At 36.0% G+C, this 13,987-nt stretch overlaps 1 protein-coding gene across 3 annotated transcripts in view; it reads right to left on the reverse strand.

Annotated features, from left to right (window-relative positions):
• Nucleotides 1-13,987, reverse strand: part of COG6 (component of oligomeric golgi complex 6) — a 53,798-nt gene that overhangs the window by 8,886 nt on the left and 30,925 nt on the right. For all 3 annotated transcript variants that reach the window (XM_086881429.1, XM_086881430.1, XM_086881431.1), the window contains exons 13-16: nucleotides 12,317-12,434; nucleotides 3,365-3,496; nucleotides 2,654-2,821; nucleotides 562-669 (exon numbers count right to left, since the gene is read on the reverse strand). In XM_086881429.1, coding sequence (XP_086737555.1) covers nucleotides 562-669; nucleotides 2,654-2,821; nucleotides 3,365-3,496; nucleotides 12,317-12,434 — 526 coding nt within the window. The remainder of the gene's footprint in view (nucleotides 1-561; nucleotides 670-2,653; nucleotides 2,822-3,364; nucleotides 3,497-12,316; nucleotides 12,435-13,987) is intronic.

Genomic DNA, 13,987 nt, shown 5'->3' on the forward strand with positions numbered 1-13,987 from the left:
AGCATGAGCTCTGAATTCCAGTTTTCAGCTCCTCTAAGAAATCTCAAGTTTTCACTTTGAGAATCTCACTGTCTTGGTACTAGAATAGCTACAGCAACAAATAAGGACGAAAGAAGAAACTATTTCAAACTACTACTAAACTCATCTGCCAGTTTTTTGCGGAAGGAAAAAAGCAGCAATTACCAAATGCATGCAGCTATCTATGGACTCCATGTGTGCTGCTACAGGAAGCAATGAAGAAGCTGAATGCTGCTTACATATACAGCAGGTCTAATATAGCAGGTCTAGGTGCACTGGGAATGCTGATATGCAGACCCAGTGTGTACCAGACAAGTGGTACAGGACTGCTGCACACCAGCTCTGCTAGGCCTGCTGAACACACAGTAAAAGAAGCTGTAGCTGCAAGTGCCTGCATCTAAAAGTCCTAGTCCCATGTGAAAAACCAACATTACTGAACCTTTCCTTTCAGAGGAAGCCTAATTTGCAAAAACATTAGGGACAAATTTCCACTAGTTGGCAAGTGTGTGGTACCCCCTCAACATATAAATTCTGTAAGCTCACCTGTTCGGGTTTGTGCTGCTGCAGAGCGTTATAAATGTAACTCAGACCAGCTCTTGTTAGTACGTAGGAAGCTTGCTCATTTATGAGTGTATCTAAATGAGCTTCAATCTGAAATATTAAGCGTAAGGTATTTATACAGAGTATGTGAGAATATTAAATGTAACAAGTTCTGGGGTTAAAAGGTCTAGAAACACAAATAATAAGAAAAAAAAAAACAGGGAGAGTGATCAACAAACAAAGAAATACTACAAATACGTACAGAATAATTATTTTATCCATTTATATCTTTCATATTACAAGGAACCAATAATAAAAATGCAGAGAATTTTCTGATGTCTGATCAATAAAAGAACCTAGTTTTTTTGTATTTGTAAATACAACACCACCAAAAATGAAGATTATAGACTTGATCTTAAAAATTCCTATATAATTTTATTTTCCTATAATTCTTTGAAAATATGTGATAAAAATAATTCAACTATTATTGAAAATACTAACAATAACATGGCAATTTTACAATAAACAAGAGACAGTCTTTCATAAGGAAAATAAAACCAAAAACAAATCATACTAAGAATTGATTTTAAAGTCAATACTGATAAACGTGCATTGAAAATAGTCAGCTGAATTTTGAAAAAAGTCAACTGAAAGAATAGACAATGATATTACAGTTATCCACTTTGTTGTAGCTATCTTCATATGAAAAAACTTTTAAGAGTATTTTACATTCATAATATAATCTTTACTTTGCAAGAAAACCTAATCCCTAAATCCAGTCACAGCAGCAGCAATAATTTTTCAGTTTGAGCAGTCTCAGAAAGCCATTTGGGTGTGTATATATATATATATATATATATTTTATTATTTCATTTTCACAGATAACTACTCCACAATTTTTTTCTTCCAATCCTAAAGAAAAAAATATATTTATAATTTTTTTTTTTTTAGTAAGTCTAGTAAAATGTAAGACTCTTTTGTCTGATACATAGAGTTCACCTTTTTACTTCCTAAGATTGTTTAGAAGAACACACTTTCCTTTTTAAATCAGAAGGGAAATCTTAATATTTCAATTTGGAGTTTTTAACTGTCTTTGTGAGTTCTTTTTCTATGAAAAATGTTTCTCCTATTAAATATGCCATTCTAACTCCACTTGAATAACCTACTTATGTATAATCTTAAAGATTTTTTTCAGTCTGTTCCTGTATTTGTAAAATGTTTGAAGAAAGTAAATGATATTAAATGTGTAAGCTTCAGTTCTACTGCTTTTCTGAAGAATAAATCAATTGCAACATTTACTGTGAAAGGAACTCTGATAAAAGAAATTAGAAATACCCCAGACAGTTTGGTGAGGTTGTCTGTTTGTTTGTTTCAGAGCTAAAAGGTGCTAGAAATTCTGATTAGGAGTAGAAAGTGAAAAATGGCTCGCAGCCAATCCTTGCAGATCTCTTTAAATAAGAATTTGTAACTTTTTTCTAGCCCCTCAACTCCAAATACTCTCCTGATATATACTGCAGACATATTCATGTACCAAAATACAAATGGACAGTGGCCAAGTTCTTGTAAGTCAATAGTCTCTAAATTTTCACTTTCATTGCAAAATTGTACCATGTATGAACTACTATCCTGGGATGTGAGGGGAAACCAAACAAATGAGAAAAGAGAGGCAGAAAGCAGGACTGAAGCAGTAACTTCAGCTACACTATATTCTAATAGAAAATAGATGATGATCTATTACTAACTCTATGATGGAATACAACACCACCAAAGTCAGCCATTTGACTGAGTTTTCAATTTCCATTTTCTTCTTCTCATACAGTTTGCAGATAAATATTAGAGTGATTAGGATAATGAAAATGTTCACTGGTCTGGGTTTATCTGCAACTAAACCAAACAAAACCAAATCCTTTAATCATGTTCTGTCTGTTTAAAATGAAAAATGCTATCTGCTCATGACCTCTGATAAGAAGCCCTCTTATCCCATTTCCCCAGTATTGATAATGTTGGCTTTGGGTTGAAATATGTTCACATCACGACTTACAGTGTACAAATATCAGTAATAAGTTAATTTTCTTTTGGGGCTGCTAAAGCTTACCTGAAACTGCAACATTTCTAGACGTTTGTCAGTGAATTCAAAAAGAGCCAGAGTAGTCCTCATCATGTATAGTGAATTTACCATGTAGGTTGCCATATCAGCGGTGCCCAAATTACTAGCAGACATAGTACACATCTGTAACAATGGATCTAGCACACAAGACAGAACCTAAAATAGCAATCACAGAAAAGAGGGAGGGGAGGGAGGAAATCATGTCACACGAGGCTGCTAACCTCATTCTGTCTCCATCATGTATTTATTCCCCAAAGCAGAATAAAGAGGAATGAGAGTTTCCAACTGTGAAAGCAGTTTTCTACTGGATTTGTCAGCAGGTGATCACCTACCACAGTGATGGGGGAAGTATAAAAACCTGAGAAGAACAGATTCCAGCCTAGCAGGAGGAAGAATAACCCAGATTAGATAATTGGTAATTGTGCAATCTTGAGGGTGTATTTACTTACAGTAATTGGATAACAGAATTTAGATACTGTGTTAAGAGTAGCACTCCATACTCAACTGTAATTATCCATTTTGTTAGTCACCCTGTTATGTACATTACAAACTCTGGCTTGACAGAGAGCTCCAAAATGGGACCAGACAAAAAGATTAATGTTCCATCTACCTTTTGTGCACTGAAACTAACTTAGACATTCTTTATTTTGCCCCTCTCCCTCCTCTTCATACACATAAAGCAGTCAAACATCCTTGTACCTGCACAAAGTCAGCCTGACGGGCATCCAGTGGAATAACAGATGAGTCATGAGATGCCAGAACCTCCCGCAGCAAGTTAAGTGTCTGATTTAGGGCAGAGCTTGGGCCAAGATCAGGAGGTGGGAGCTCAACCTGAAGAACAAGATTATGTTTGCAGGGACTTTTATTAATCCCATTTACAGCAAATACCACCCAGTCTCTTAGCACAATGCAATCAGCTAGTAACAAAATGACATACAGGCACACAGAGAAGAACTTTAATTTGACACTGGACAAATCTAGCACATTTCAGACAATAACTGCCTACAACTTTCAGCATGACCATCTCATTCAGTGCCAAACAAGCAACACTGAACTTCTCCTTTCATTCTGACTATGCCTGTTTTATCATTTGGAGAAACACTACTGTTTTGGCATTGAAAAAAAATACATTTACTACATTAGGTGCCAGAGTAGCCACCTTGTTGGCACCACTGAGTTCACTTTGAGCAAGTACTTCAGAGTCTAGCACAAGAAGAAATCTGGGAGATGAGTGCCATGCTGTAGCAGTTCTTGACAAGACTGCACAGCTCCTATGATGCTGAGTATGAGAGCTGCAGTCACAAAAGCAACAGTCTCAATACAGTCTCAACCCCCAGCAAGCTTGTGCCTTAAATTACCAGTACACAAAGGAATGGCACCCAAGCTAACTCAGGTATACCTACATGAACTGCAACGAGACTGCACAAACTGAAATGCAGGCTTATGCCAAAGATAAGAAGCAGGTAATGCAGATGGCTTAAAAAACAAAGAAGGAAAGTTAGTGTATATTAGAGAAAAAATATGCTTTCCAAGTCAAATTATGAATATTGGACACCCTGAAATGAACTGAGATTCTATGCTATTTTTAACCCAGGCTCACATACTTTAGCCCTTTCTTTGTAACAGCCAAATACTCATTAAGCACTTAATAAAATATTTATAGGAAATCTAGCACCTCTTTTTCCCAACACACATTTCTTAGGTTCTACTCCAAACATAGATGCATCTTTTTGTCTCCAATGCTGCCTCAAACTGACTTCCTGCTGCCTCCAAACCCTTACTACAACCTCATTTCCTTCTGCCATCAATCCACTTCCCACCTTTCTCTCTTCTGCCCATGCAAGGGCAAACACAGATGTGGCTGGATCATGTAGGAGCAAGAAGTCCCTCTGCAATACACAGTAAATTAAGACTTAAAGGTATCATCTCTCCCCAGAAGGAGGAAGAAGTAAGTTTGGATGGGACTGGCCCACGTGTCTCAGTCAGGGTATCTGGCTGCAGGAGAGCAATGCAGCGCGCACTTCTGCAGTACTCTTAAGACTCCAGCACTAAAGAAAAGGCAGCAGCTTTGGATAGCTCCAAATCTTAGGCAGCATGTTCCATAGCTTCCCAAATAAGAAACACCAATGAATGGAAGAGTAATATGGATGTCTGAATTTTCAAGTTAGAAAAAAAAATTAAATTCCAAGGGGCAGAAGCTGATAGCCAAATAAATCAAGGAGAGCGCAGCAAACATCTTCAGAGCAGAACATTGCAGAGCTTTCTGGAAATAAATCTATACCTGATGAACATGCCAGCAAAAAAAGAAAAAAACAACTCTCTCTTTGAAACCAGGCTGAACTTTCACACTTTGTGCTTTGAAACATTTGAGATACCATACATGTCCCCACACTTTTACCAACACAGATTTAACGAAAACTTTTCTCATCCTTCTGAATATAAAATGTTCCTCTATTCTCACTTTTCAAAAGAGAGTATACTGAACTCAAGGAACTAATGGAAAACTAAATCTAATAGGTTCAGAGAATAGCTGTTCAACCCAAGCTCTTGAAAGCATGAAACAAATATTCTAGTAATAGGGTAATAGTGATACAAAAAGAGGCACTTACTCAGTGCTGATCAGTAGTAAGTTTATTGAAATTTACAGCACTAAATTACTTGCTTCTTGATTCTTGTTATTTTTAGGGGTATTGATTGTGTCCTGAACACAGCAGTTCAAGATTTGAACTGAACCATGTTCAGTGATATTTTGGCATTACTTTGAAGCTAGAGTTGATGGAGTTTTCAGTTCCAAAACATACAAATCATGGCAATTATAATTTCAGGCTGCTTTGCACAGAATTTTTGTCTAGTGATGTAGTTAGTGCTCAGAAGCTCTTAAATTAGATTCATCTTTCATTTGTCTGTTCCTTTACAGTCCACAGTCTTCTAGGTAAGACCAAGGAACAACATAATGGAAGAAGAAAATATGGCAAGGAAAAAAGATTTAGATCACTACATTGTATTTGGGTTACCCTGAAATCCCTGACTACTGAAACAGAGACAAAATTATCAGTCAGCGGAAGAGAATCAAAGTAGTGTTATATTAATTTTGAAAATTCTAACTTTTGACACATGAATACAAAGTGAGGGCTTTTTTTTCCAAATTAAAAAAGAAAATTTAAAAACAGACACTTCAAATTTATAGAGGAACCTACAGACTCCAACTCATGAGCACTGATTACTATTCTTATAAAAAAATAATTGATGTCCTGAATGTTTTACATGAGATCATTAGAATTGATACTATTCCCAGAAAAATAGGTTTCAAATACATGCTGAGTTCTATGTTTGAAGTACCTCTTTCAGATGCAAGCTAGACAGCAGGTAGCTAAAATATGATTAGGGAAGTTCTGCAGCAGCGAGTTCAACTGCATTAAAACATACACTAACACACTATTAAGTTTCTAATAGGTTTCAACTACCAGTTCAGTCATACAGAAATTATGCCACACAGCTCTTCAGCCTTTCAAAAAACCCAAGAAACTATCCATTTTGAAAATCCAACATGGAAAACTGAAATGGGTACTAAAAGTTGTACATAAGCTTTAGTATAAAAATTTGTATCTTCTTTTCTGCATATTAATCAGTGGGGAACATATACCAAGCCAGCAATCTTCCTCCAAACATATAATCCAGAGCAGGTTTCTCTGTCTATGGGAGCAAGCAGCTCAAAAGATGTCTTACAGAATTTTACAAACAGCAAAGGAAAATACAGAAAAAAGAAAAGGCAGCATCAACAATCAAGAAGTGTGCATGTATGCTAATTGTCTCCCTTTCACATTTACAGAAAAGGTTACATTTTAAAAAAGGGCAAATTTTCTTCTGAAAATTCTGCACAGTCAATTGGAACTTCATATACTATGGTACTTGAACACTAGAAAGTTAACAGTTCGGATGTTCATGAATGGAATGGAATACCTCCTACACAAGGAGGGGCTGTGTTCTGCCTGGAGAAGGCTCATGGGGATGTTACAAATGTGTATAAATATGTGAAGTGTAGGATGAAGATGGTGACAGACTCTTCTCAGAGGTGTCCAGTAACAGGTCAAGAGGCAATGGGCACAGATTAAGACACAAGAAAACAATCTTTTACTGTGACATTAGTCAAGCACTGGAGACAGCTGCACAGTGAGGTTTTGGAGTCTATCCTTTGTGATATTAAAACTTCAGCTAGACCAAGTCCTGGGCAACCTGCTCTAGCTGCCACTCCATGTCATGAGCAAGATGGCTGGACTAGATGGTTTCTAGTTTCCTGTTGAACTCACCCACTCTTTAATTCTGTGATACTACTACCAAATAAAACAAGACGGTAATTTAAAACACAGAACTCCACAGAGAAAGCCCTGCTTACAAGTAACAAATGGAAGGTTAGTGGCTTTTATAAGAGCCTAAGCAGCTTTAAATACAGCCTCTTAAAAATCCCCACTGGCAGAATCTGGATCCAAAGTACTACAGAGTGGAATCCTGTAAAAATGTTATGAATTTTTCATGCCGTCAATTAACACTGAGCAGAATCAACTGGAGAATCCATTCTCCTCAGTTGAGACAATATCCACCAGTTGCACTTCCAAGAAACCTGAATGCATGTCTTATCAGAGAAGCTTTCTTAAGATTTTCTGGTCCTGTTAGGATTCTACAGAGGTGAACAAAGCAGAATGTCTAATGGCACGCTTGTCTTTTCAGCTATCAAGTTGGTCTTGGAAGAAAAGATAACTAGCTTTGCTTTGTTCTCATGGATCCATTTAAAAGGACAGTAGCATTCAGATCACAACAATAATCAGTTTTATTCAATCTGCCCCACATCTGATTTCCCAGAAATCTAATAGGTTTCACTCTGGCAGGAACCAAATTATGAAGGACAAGTTTACAATTATTCCCATGCAACGTTTTAATATCTCTCTCACTGAACAACTCAAAAGATAATGTAATCACAGCATTTAATTAGCATACATCTACTCTAAAAAGAACAGCATTAAGGAATAATAATCCCAAAACTTAATTTGGGATATGCTACTAATAGTCTTCTAAACAGCTCAGACAGCAGATGACTGGAGTTTGGCACAATCTTTCTCCAGTGCCCTTATGATAACTCTCATTCCATTTTATTAAATGTTTGCAATTATCCTTTCCTTTAGTAATTGTTTAGTAAAGCTGGGAGGAAGGACACGTGGGCTTGAATATTCCCACTCTCCTAATTTAACAGGTGGTCCAATAAAACATGCTGACATTGGTTGGCCTAACGCACTTGTTAAAATGCCTCACCAATGGATTCATGATAATAAATAACTCCCATATTGAGAGGACTGAAAGAGCAGTCCATCCACTCCAGTCCCTTAGGTACTCTGAACTTTACTCCCAGTTGCATTGGAACAGTTTATGTTGTTCTGACAATTATTTTCATTCACTATTTTCTCCTGGATTTACAATCATAAAATGATCATCTGTATTGGGCTGTTCTTAGATCCAGACAATGAGTAACCCAAGCAGAATCCTGAATTCCTATATATTTGATTAATAAGCACAGAGTGAAAAAAAACATGGAAAAGGATACGTAAGGATTTTAATGATAATTCTGATCCACTTTACTATAGCATGGCTCGTGGACCCATGGCTGGGTCCAAAAAAGCTAAAAAGCAACAAATAAAACCACATTTTTTTCAGCATAAGGACACCAATACTAGCCAAAAAACATTGTGGTTCAACCAAGAACCTGAACAAATCAATTGCTACCAGAGCTAGGAAGCATTGGCAAGAATGCCCAATACTGCCTCTGAAGGATAAAAGCCACTAAGGCAAAAGAGAGGCAGCGTCTGTGGTAAGAGCTGATGCACCAAACCTTCAGTGACACAGGAGATGGCTGGTGGTGCACAGCTTCTATAGGATGTCAATGTTGAACTCTACAGCAGCCTGAGAATCTCAAAGTTGTGAATGGCATTTTAAACCCTAAAAACAAAGTGTCTTTGTAACAACTCTGTTACCAAGCTTTGTGACAGGTTTCAAGAAGTGTCAGAACCAGAGACTCCCTAGAGTACTGCGTTTCTTTGATAAGACTGGACTCACTTTCCAGCAGTCTGCTGAAAATTTCTGTCACGTGGATTTCAGATCAAACAGATCTACCTGAGAAGCCGGAATGAGAACACCATAGAAAGAGCTTTCTCAGAACAAACAGTTTGAAGTTGAGAGCTGCTGAGTATTTTATTTTCAGATTCCAACCAAGATGCTTGAGATTTTCTTATGTAATGGAAAAAAAGTCTATAGCAAAATGCTCTGGGCAAACCAGTAAGTGTTCTGAAGTAACCAGGGATTTCCCTCTATCATTTACACCGATGGCTTGACAACCAAGAGGGAGAATCCTGATCTAAGACTGCCTAAAAGCTTCCATACACCTCCACACTAGTGACACTCCTTATGTAATATGGGACTCAAAAATAGATATGAAGAGGAAGCTATTTTCTTGTCCTAGAAAGAACAGCCTGAAGTCTCAGTTTCCCAGTGTGCTGGAATTAGAACTAGAAATTAAATCTCAGGCAGACTGAATTCAATGCTCAACTCAGGATAATCAATAATCGAGGGAATTATTGTCTGTGGTGATGAGGACATCAAATTACCATCCTGTCACTTGTCTGCATCCTAAGGATGGGATCCTGCAGAGTTAGCATATTTAATGAAACCTGCTTTCATTAAATTCATGAGAAAACATGTTCTCAACTAGCTATATTTAAGTGAAAGGTTTGCTTAAATCATATTCTATCAACTACTAGATACAATATAGATATTTAAAAAGCGAATTATCAGCAACGACAGATGACACTGAGGAAACACTATTATTAAAGTTGTCTACCTGACAGACCATTCATCACTTTCCAGTAATCTTAACAAAAGGGGCACTTAAACCTATAGAAATAGAAGTATTTTTACCTCAGAACATCCTAGTTTAATTTTAATGTATCTCCAAAATTATTCAAATTGTCTTAAGAATCATATTTTAATCAAAGTATTGGACAACTGTTATTCTCTGAAACAGGTTTATCAATGCCTTAAGAAGAATAATCTAAATTGAGTAAGAAACCGCAATTTCCAGATTGTTCAAGTGAAAAGTAATTTATTAATTTTCCCACTGAATATTCTCTAGGTGCACAACAAGAACAGCAATGAAGCCTTTGCAATTGCCTAAGTAAGTACAAAAGGTCTATCTTCCAGGGGTTTAATCTTCTTTAAAAATAATAAAAAAAACCAAAAAACAACCAAACCTGGAAGCAATTGCAGTGCACACATAGATGGCAAAAAGACGGAAAAAGGCTGGCATGTGAAGAAAATCCTACTAATACATATAAACCATTTCTGTCTGAACGCTCATTAAAAAAAAGCATAGTAAAAAGCAACCTTCAGTTTCCTCGAAATGTAAAGGCATTGTGACATTCACTACTAAATTTACAAAGACAAATGAAAAGGCATAAAAACCTGTTTATCTGTACAGTAACACACAAAATACTAAGTAACAAGAGAATTAAATTTATGATAAAAGAAAGGTCTTTATCGCATGGAAACTAATGTTTTTCTGAGTGCAATCCACCTATAAATTTTGTATTTTTTATGAAGCAAAACTAATTTCAGTCATGAAGAGATAAGACATCATTCTGTCCATTCAGTAATCCACTCACAAAGGGTAATAATATATGGTGCTACAGAGGACTATCTAAAACTCAGTTATGAGAACTATGCATTAGAACAGTAAGATTTCTTCTCAGACACAGAGTTACCTCATTGTTAACTCCTGAAGCAGGTTCATAAATAATTGTGGAAGCCTTTGTTACCCATATATCTAACAGTCCTCTAAATCTCTTTAAGCTTTTGACCTCAATTATATTCTGAGGAAAGATCTTCATAGGGCAAACAGGCAATGTAATATGTTGATGTTTCAGACTTAATTTATAAATGTGTTTCTGAGAAAGAGCAATATTATGATCTTTTCCCATTACATGGTAGGCTCGGTATGCCATTCATTACTTGTAATATAACACTGCTGAAGGTGGCAGCGCAATCACTGCCTTCATTTAAGGCCAGTAAAAGCAAATTTGACTACTTTATAAAACAATGACAGCATCTAGAATTGGTTACATCCAGATTGGGAGCAGAGGGAAGGGGAACTAAGAGGGCAAAGAGGACTACACAACCTTTTCACAGAGGGACAATAGAATAAACAAACACACGCTATGGACTAAAGGATAATAACTCCATTATCATTCTTCTTCTGAATTCTACACATTTCTGAACTGAAAACAATGTATCACCCAAAACAAAACTTGAAAGACTGTGAGTTACATGAGTAGGAAAATCATGTTGGATCCTAATGGAGTATAGATGTAATACCCAACAGAATAAATAAATAAAAAAGAGATGAATACAGAGATGTATCCAAGCCAAGAAAATTTCTTTCCCTAAGCAGTTTGCAAGCAAAGAGTAGTCATACATTTTTGCTAAGGTCCAACACTGATTACGTTTCCTAAAAGGAAATTTTACACAAATATTTTATTTTAGCTTACATAATGGGAAATAAAACATTTTTTGGTAAAGTCATGTTGTTCTTGTCCATTGCATGTGTTAGGAACTCAGCTTTAGCTGATCCTTGAAGAAGCATTAATAGCAAAGGAACTATTATTGATATGATACTGCATTCAAATGGGAAATACCCGACAGCAACAATGCATTAAGTGGACTTTAGCAGGATGGACTGTGGGTGGTAGCAGCTAAGGAGCAACCCAATGAAGGAATGAAACCACTGAAAGGAGTCCCTGGGATATCTGGGAGAGGAGGAACAACTGCTTCTTTGAGAAAGTCATTCCCCAGCCCCTGCAGAAAGACAGGAAATTAGGACCAGAGAGACTCCGCTGAATGAGAAAACTCATTTGGGACCACAGAACAATGATGACAAAACTCAGAAAACCTGATTGAGTGCTCAGCAAATTACGAGTCTGCACAAAGAATAGTTTCTGCAAAATGAAGTCTTTTCTATTTTTTTGTAGGTTAAATAATTTAGAAATGCATTTACAAATGTTGCAGCAATGTTCACGTGATAAAACTACTTTTATAGTAAGATAGAAAAGCACAGAATTTGTTTGTACTTAGATTACCATTTTAGGATATACCTTGCAACTTCAAAAAAGGAATGATGCACAATTAACTACTGATCTGATGATGCCTTAATACAAATTATACAGCTCAATCGCCCGTTATACACAAATTATATTATTACAATATTATTATTAATTAACACAAATTATACACCTCAATTGCTCTATTTCACTTATGAAAACTTCCTACTTTTGTTGTTTCCCATAGATTTTAAAAATATGTAAACTGTTCTGCAAAAAGAATATTGCTAACTGCAAGATTTTAGCCACATACCTACAAAACCTCCACTATTATTAGAATTAAAATATAAACAGAAAGTTTGTAATGTAGTTCCATGACTAAAATATTAAAAATACAAGACTTCAGCTTTAGGAAAAACTGACATATAAAACAGCTATTTACCTAGTAATCTTACTAGACAAAAGGGTAATGCAAGCATGTTTTGAAAGCAGAAAGCCATACAATTTTGAAACAAACCTTGTCCATTAGTTTACTTGCATGAAGACTCAGGCTATTAAAGAATATTTTCTTGCTCAACAAATGCATTTCTTCAATTGTTGTTAACAGTGTGGCAGCATTGTTTCCTACAATACCACTGAAAAAAAAATAAGATTATTTAACAAATCTAAAGTGGGGACAACATGATAGTTAGATATTTAAATATAATTTTAAGAAAGATTATTTTCACAGTTGAAAACTTAGAACAAATAATTGCAAGGAACACTTCTCCATTACAGCGGAGAGATAAGCTGACTGTAAGAACCAGCATCATCAAGTATGTCACTAAGCACACATTAAATGCAGGCTATCACACTTGCACAAACTTTTTTGTAGACTACTACAATTTACTGGATTTTTGCTCTCTTAAGCAATAAATCTACTTCTGTTATCAAAAAAGAATTACATAACAAAAAGAGTTAACTATTCTATCATGCTGCCTGTTAGGGATAGCATTACCTCTCCTTTCTTCACGGAGATGCTGGGCTTCTCTAAAAATGTAAGAATTCATGCCTTGATATTCTCAGTGCCAAACTACTACACTTAGCACAGACACCATGTAACCCTTAAATGGCACTACAGGGCTATGCTCCTCTCAAGTATATATCCTCCCTCTGGCTATAGAAATTGCACTTTTAAGCTACAAACTGGCAGTAAAAATTCACTGGGTCATAATAGGACTAAACCTCTATCTCAATTGTCAGATTGTAATCTTGTGTTTAATAGATCATTTCTCAAACTGCTTCTTCCTTTCTTTAGTGAGGTGTACCTTCCCTATGCAGAAGAAATTATTTAGCTGGTAGAAGGTACATCACTGGTCTTTAAACATTGTGTTGTTAACAAGACAGAAACCAAGACTGCCTATGACTTTCCATTTTAACATCACATTTTCAACAAGCTTTATAACCATGGGGAAACACTAACTTTGGAGACAGAAAAACACCACCAAAATCTTCCAGGATTTTTGGACAATAAAATTAAGAATAGGTCTTACATGTGTTCTACAACAGACTTGCTATCACAATTGAGGATTTTAAATAAGCTGGGAGGTGCCCAAGAGCCACTAATCCCAGTTTGCCCAACATCTGAAGTATTTTCTGACAGAGAAGCTCAACTAGTAATATTAATGTTTCAAATTCTCAGCATTTCAGTTGAGGGCTGTGGAGGAATATTTTTCTTCTACTGCTGTTTCTAACCAAAATGAACTATAGCATATGCCACAACATATAAATTATATATAAATTAGCAGCTCTGACTTTTCTCCAGTTTCTGTATTCCTGGTGGCACCTGGATGGTTGGAAGGTGATCAGTGTGTCTTCAACAGTGAGATAAGGAAATACATAATCAGGGAAAAAAAAGCTATCAAAACACGATTGTTTAAATTAAAAACCACCCAAGCAAACAAACAGAAAAAAAAAACCTATAAAAAAAAAAAAACATGAAAAAGAAGAATGAAAGAAATTTATTTTAATAACATTTTCTCAAAGGGGACTTGACTTTGTCATATTAAATGCTGTGTAGGGTTTTTTTGCATACTATTTGAATTTACACAGAACAATAAGGAAATAGTTATTGTGGCAAATTGATGCTATATTCCAAAGCAGTTTTGATATGAACTGAGGAATGGCAATAGGTAAATGGTTTCTGCTT

The sequence above is a fragment of the Cyanistes caeruleus genome, chromosome 3 (genome assembly GCF_971803275.1).
Source record: "Cyanistes caeruleus chromosome 3, bCyaCae1.hap1.1, whole genome shotgun sequence".
Lineage (NCBI taxonomy): Eukaryota > Metazoa > Chordata > Aves > Passeriformes > Paridae > Cyanistes > Cyanistes caeruleus.